We start from the raw sequence: 7,197 nt of genomic DNA, 5'->3' as shown, positions 1-7,197 counted from the left end.
GAGGAAAGGAAGTGGATAAAAATTACCAAATAATAGATATATCTATAATTTGATTTTATGATTATGAGAAAGTGATTATTCAAATGATTTCAATATGCTCTATTTCTACAATAGAGTTCACTTCTAACATATGAGAATTAGAAGGTTCCTCTTCTAATGTGTTGCCAGTGTTGAATATGTAGAACATTAAGTCTTTCATGTTTTTAATAATGATTGTTCGTAGTATTTTGGGGAAGTTGATTTGTAATTTTAGTGTTTTTAATCTTCTTACTGTTTCTTTATGTATTAATTTATTGGATAATATTACAGGTATTATTTCTACATAAGTTAATTCTCTACTTTGTATTAAATTCTCTTGTAATTCTTTATATTTATTTATTTTGTAAAAATAATTTAATTCGATGTTTCTATCTTGACATATGGCGACATCGATAATATATCCTTTTTTTTCTTTGACATTTTGATAATATATATCTGGTCTTCTAGCATTGAACGAATGGTCACTAACCAATAAATCTTTATTGTAAGTTATAACCATTTCATTATTATTAATACACTTAGGAGGGGCATTAAAGTCTATTTCATCAAATTCATTAAAATATGTAAATAATATATGTTTATATATTTGTTTACATACATAATCGTGTTTTGATATTTGATTCTTCTTCATTACAGGACATCCTAACAAAATGTGGCTAATAGATGCAATTGTGTTAGGACAATGTTTACAATAAATTAAAGCATCACAATTGAGTATTTTAGATTTAATATTTCCTGTCATAGTTACTCCTTCTTGCATCTTTACTACTTGGAGGAAAGCATTTCTTTTTATATTTAATGACCTCCATGTGGCTACTGTTAATTTCATAATATTAAATATACAATTTACATTTCTTATATATTCACTACATTTCTTTCAATTCATTTAAATATCTTTCATTTATTTAATTGTTACAAATTCAAATACTTTGTTTACATCATGTTTTATTTCATTTAATTGTATTATATTCATTCATTGAAATTAATATTCTTACCAAACTCTCTTCATTCTTTTAATTATTCAATTTGATTCTCTTTTACTGTTCTATCATTTCTCATATTTCTGTGTTTGATATTTATATTTTAAATATATTCTTATTAATTCCTTACAACATTCATCTCGTGCTGACATTAATCCCATTCCTAATTCATTTATTGTGAAATATAATCTACTTTTATTGATGTTTCTACTGTATAGTTGGAGTTGTATCAATGCCTTTCTTATTTGTTTATCTATATTCTCAAACTCACCAAGTTTCCATGGGACAATACAGAACCAATATCTTAATTTTGATTATATCATTATTAATTTTTCTAATTGTATTGAGGCTGGTATATTTCATATTATTTAATGATGATAGAATAGAAGATACATCATTTAATATTCTTGTATAATATTTATTAATATTTATTTTATCTCTTATTTCAATACCAAGATATTTATAAGGGTTATCATTAGTTACTCTTGGTAATTCTATTAATTCTCCATTTATCTGACAATTGATATTATTCATTATCTCACTCTTTTCTATATTTATTTTTAATCATATTCTATTAAATATTTCTTTTGTTAATTTGTGGGCTTTTTCAATTTCTTCGAGGCTGTTAGTTATTATCTTTAAATCGTCCATATATAATATGTGGTTTAACTGGACTTGTTTTTCTTCTCCATTCATTTTAATAGATAACTTATTAATTTGTTTATCTAATTATTTAGATAATATAACAATAGATAATACAAATAATAATGGAGATAAACTATCACCTTGTATTATTCCTCTTTCTACATTAATTATACCTACATTTTGTTGATTATAATATAAATAGAGTTGTGTAATATTTAATATATATAATATACTTTTAATTACAACTAATGTGATATTAAAATAAATTAAACAATGTTTAACAAATTGATGATTAATACTATCATATGCTTTAGAAATATCATAATATGTTTCTACCCACTTCCATTTATCCATAATTAATAACTGTTGGATTATAGTATTGTATAATAATCCTTCTTTTGATAATATGTATATTTTTTACATCCAATTTGATTTTGTGATAATTGTTTTGCAATTGGATTTAACATCAATTGGCTTTCTATCTTCATCTTTAATAAAGATGTATATACTTTTAACATACAGTTTAAACAAGTTATTTGTCTGTAATTTTGTGGGTCTAATTTATCTCCTTTCTTGTATATTAATATTGTCCTTCATTTGATAAATTGAAGATAGATATTATTATGATTATACAACAATTCATTAAATAATTTTAATAAGAAATTCTTTGGTTATTCTAAATATTTAATCCAGATGATTGTATTTTATCAATTCCAGGTACTTTCCAATTACTAATGAATTTTATTGCATGGTTTAATTCATCTAGAGTGATTACGCACCTTCTATTATTAATTCTATTTTCAATTAATATATCATATAAATTAATATTTATGAAATTTATATTGGTGTTATTTTCATAGATTCATTTCCAGAAATTAATTGTAGTAATATTATCTTGATATTTATCTTCTTTATATTTATTTAGAAGATGTCTCTTTTATTATTTTATCATTTTATAATTCATTCTTATTCTTTTCAATTATTCTTACTTCTATTTCTATTCTTTTCATTCTTTGGAGATATTTGTAATAATTTATTTGATCATTTGTTTTTACTTTAATATGATATATATCATATTTTTTAATATGTAATATTCTTTTTAATTTCATATATTGGTTATTATGGAGCAAGTCTCTTAATTTACATATTTTTGATTGTAATATTCTTTCTATATTTCTCCTTCAACTTCTTTCTTGATTGTTATTAATAATTATGTTAATAGTGGAGGTTATAGTTTTAATATAATGGTAGTAATCATCTAATGTATTGATTAATATTTCATTTGTATTAATGATATTAACTATTTGATGTACTTTGTTTTTATTGTAATAATAATTAATAAATTGTACATCTTCTTGTTATTTCATATCTTCTTCTTTATTTATTCTTATTACTTCTTGTATTTCTTCTTTCTTATTTATTTTATTAATTCTTTTAATTCAATATCTTTCAATTGGTGTATTATTATTTCTTCTTCAATTCTTCTATTGACTTCCCTTTTAATTTCATTCTTTATTTTATATGTTTTCTTTATTATTTCTTTATATTCATTAATATCTTCTATTTTAATATCAATTTCATGTATTAATCTTTTTATTTCTTCTTCTTTAAGTTGATTTCTTAATTTTCTTTCTAATAACTTCAGTGCAAAACATTTATAGAATGTTAGAATTTCTTCTTCTCTATTTGTTTGCTTCAATTATTTTTTGATTGTCATGATCAGATGTGATGATATTCTTATGCTGAATTCCCATCTCTTCGATTGAATTCTGCGTTAACTTTCTTTTTTGGAAGATCATCTTCATTTGATGATATTTCATCAGTTACTACCATATTGAGGGTGAGGTTATTCACCATTTGTGTTTTAGATGAGTCAGATATAGTGTGATTTATCTCATCTTTCTTCTTTTCTTCTTGTGTAATTTTATTTTGTAATTTAGATAATTTATCTTTCAAGAAGTATACTTGTTGTGATAAATTATTTACCTCAGACATTTTCCTTTCTGATTCAGCATTGAATTCGAATAATTTTCTATCACTTTCTTGTTTTTTAGTGTTTATCTCATTCTCATGCTTCTTCTTTAATGACATAATGTCATTTGATAATTTATTAATGGTCTTGTCCTTCTTTTGTATTTCTTCATTTCTTCTTTCTCTTTAAGATCCTCTTCTTTTCTTTAATTCTTCTATTCTTTTATCTTTTTCTTTTCTTCCTCTTCTTTTAATTTCGTCTTTTCTTTTTCATTAAGCCTCTTCTTCTCTTCAGTGTCCCTCTTTTCCTCACCAAGCCTCTCCTTTCTCTCTTTTATTAGCCTCTCTTCCTCACCAAGCCTCTTCTCCTCAGCAAATTCATTTTTATCATCATTTTCAATATTGTATATTTCTTATTTAAGTATTTATCATTTATTTCTTTTTGATTTAGTTGTTTGTCATCTTCTTCAAGTGTCATACTGATCGTTTCTTCTTCCATTCTAATCATTTTTGTTTTTTCTCTTACAAGTAAATACCATCTTCTCATTATTGTTGATGGTGTGTATTCTTTAGTCTTAGTGTTCTTAATTTATTCTACTTCTTGTGGTGTAAGATTTTAATTTCTTTTTCAAATAGTCTTTTCAAATATTCTTGGTTTTGTATTTCTATCATTTCTTTTCTTTTATTTCTTATTTGTTGTTGTCTTTTATTATGGTATTGTTTATATCTGTGTTGTGTTTTATTATGTGATTTATTTGTATTATAATATTGATTGTTTCTATTTGAATTATTGATAAAATACTTATGATGAAAATGAATGAAGCGATGAGCGAAATGATTCATACTATTATTATTATAACTGTTATGATAATTGTTATGGTGATAGTTATTAATATGGTAATGATTAATGTGATGATTAATGTATTTCTGTCCATACAGATAATACGTGTTTTCATTCATTCTTCTATCATTTATATTTCATGGATGATATGGATTTCTCCTTCTTTTGTTATTGTTCGTTTTTATAATTTTTGTGGTGTTTCCTGTAATGCTTTCGTAACTCGAGAAATAAGAAAAGAAATAAGAAAAGAAATAAGAAAAGAAATAAATAAATAAAATAATAAGAAGAAGAAGTTAATAACAATAGAATAATAATGAAATCAAGAAATATAGAAGATAAAGAAAGAAGAAGAACAAAACATCTCATCAGAAATAGTGATAAAAGAATAAGTATACATAGAAATGAATGAGAAAACAAAGGAGATGAAAATACAAATAAAAAATCTAATTATAATCAATAATGAAAATAATAAATAAGTGATGACAAAAAATAATAAAAGTAAAAGAAAAGAAAGAGAAGGTAGAAACAATAGAAAAATAAGAAATAATGATGATGTCATATGAAGTCATTGTGACAAGAAGAAGAAATAAATCAAAATAAACACCAAATAACGATAATATGAAATAAAAATAAGAGTAGGAAGAAAAAGATAAATGACATACAACAAGAAGAATAATATAAAATAAGAACAACAAACAATATAATAAAGAAATTTAACACTAAAAGAATTAGAGAAATAGACACTGATAATAAACACAGAACAATGATTATAACATCAACAATGAATATTAAAATGAAAGAAATTACAAAATGAAATATAAAGAAATAAAGAACAAACACTGAGTATCAAAAAAACAAGAAATGATAATCAGTCAAGAAGAGAAGAAAACACAACAAATCAAACAAATAGAATTTTAATTGATGTGTTGTATTATTTTGAATTAATTTGTTAAATAATAAATTAAATAAGAAATTAAGAAATGACCAAATAGAAAATATAATAAAAATAATAAATATTAATGTAAATAATGATAAAGAATACATTAATAATATTAAAATATCACATAAAATAAAAGAAATAACTAAAAGATATATTAAAATGAAATGAACTCAATCATAGAATATAATAGTTAAAAGAAATAAAAGGTATTAAACAAATAACAGATTTAATAAGAGAAAGTTAAAAAAAGGATAGAAAAAACAAAATAATACTATAAATTACATAAATTTATAGTAAGATTGAATTAATACAAATGATTTTAAAGAGAGAGAGAAAATTAATATTTAAAAGAATTAAAAGCAAAAAAATGTAAAAGTGAACAGAGATAGAAACAAGAAATAGAATATTTATTGAAAATAATAAAATTTCATCACGGTCAAAACAATGATAAAATAAGTGAAAAGGTATGTCATTGTTTATAAAAACAAGTAATGAAATAATGTAAGGCATTAAATTTGTTCAATCAAAAAGAAAGGATTAGTTAATTAATGAGCGCTATGAAATAAAAAGAGCTTTATTAACTTGACATATTAAACTAAACCAAAGTCATAATGAATATAAATTCATAAATAATTAAAAGAATAGTACTCTACACAACAGAAATACCAACAAATAAAATATAATCAATTAGGTAAATATTGTTTAGTATTATATAAAAGACAATAGCCTTAATTTAATAAATACAATTGAAATATAAACCAAGTTTAAATTATTTTAATTTTTATTATATGAATTATGAATTAAAAAACAATAAGAAGAAAATTGAACCAAATAAAAACTAAAAATTAAAAGAGTTTGTTACATTAAAAATATTCAAAAAGAAATAAAAAATTAATTTATAAAGAAAATATTAGATAATAATTAATATTTATTTAAATATACTACTTATTCTTTTATTAAAAAGACTTTTAAAATAAAAAAATAAAACAACAAAATAAAAGAACGAACTACTCGTTTTATTGTTTCTCTTCATTACTTATGAATCTTCTTCAAATTTTCAACGATTTCTTTAATGATAACAATCAGTTCTGGAGATTTAGTATCAATCTTCTTCTTAAGATCAGCGTATTCAATAGACTCAAGAAGAACACCAGTAATTCTACCAGTAAGATCATCATCATAAGTACCAAGATTTAAGACATAGTCATAAAGTTGATCACCAAGTTCATTCTTCATATCCTCAGTAACAACTGGTGCTTTTTCTGCTTTAGTTTGTTTTTCAGCAATTGGTTTTGGTTTTCTTGATTCTTCTCTTGTAGACTTCTTACGATGATCTTTTTCTTTGTTTTGATTTTGTGGATGTTGTGGGACAATAACATTTGGATTAAACATTTGAAAGAAGTTAAGGAAGTTAATTGGATATGCAGCTTGTGCATACATATTTTGAGAAATGAATTTCTCTTGTTTGGTCATGAATTTATTAATAGTCCATCCTAATTCACTAGCTTTAGCTAAAGCATTTTGAGCTCCTTGATTATCTTTGAAACAACAATAAGCAACTTCAGTTGGTTGTTTGTTATAGTATTTAACTTGTAAACTGTAAATTTCACCACAAGAACCGAGCTTCTCCCTAATCTCAGCATCACTAGTGGTATGACCCTTTCCAGTATTGATATACAAATTAAAGTCTTTATATCTTCCAGCAACATTATTCTTGATTTCAAATAAAGCGTTTCTCCATTCTTTCTTTCTTTCTTCTTTTGATTTATAATAATCAATAA

The 7,197-nt window shown here is 22.9% G+C and overlaps 1 protein-coding gene across 1 annotated transcript, besides 7 other annotated features; it reads right to left on the bottom strand.

Annotated features, from left to right (window-relative positions):
* Positions 1-18: 18 nt before the first annotated feature.
* Positions 19-3,950: a repeat region.
* Positions 3,853-4,689: a repeat region.
* A 12-nt stretch (positions 4,690-4,701) lies between these two features.
* Positions 4,702-4,752: a microsatellite.
* A 91-nt stretch (positions 4,753-4,843) lies between these two features.
* Positions 4,844-5,023: a microsatellite.
* A 37-nt stretch (positions 5,024-5,060) lies between these two features.
* Positions 5,061-5,184: a microsatellite.
* A 31-nt stretch (positions 5,185-5,215) lies between these two features.
* Positions 5,216-5,598: a repeat region.
* A 581-nt stretch (positions 5,599-6,179) lies between these two features.
* Positions 6,180-6,403: a sequence feature (AT_rich).
* Positions 6,404-6,448: 45 nt separating this feature from the next.
* Positions 6,449-6,856, bottom strand: EDI_299730 (uncharacterized protein; the record flags this gene model as incomplete). The annotated part of the gene is made up of 1 exon (XM_001740921.1): positions 6,449-6,856. One exon carries the CDS (start codon positions 6,854-6,856, stop codon positions 6,449-6,451), a length of 408 nt encoding a protein of 135 aa, XP_001740973.1.
* Positions 6,857-7,197: the final 341 nt, after the last annotated feature.

Source organism: Entamoeba dispar, genomic scaffold, assembly GCF_000209125.1.
Source record: "Entamoeba dispar SAW760 scf_1105229463353 genomic scaffold, whole genome shotgun sequence".
NCBI classification, from domain to species: Eukaryota; Evosea; order Mastigamoebida; family Endamoebidae; genus Entamoeba; species Entamoeba dispar.
The sequence above is the reverse complement of the archived record's forward strand: the minus strand, read 5'-3'. Positions and strand labels throughout refer to the sequence as shown.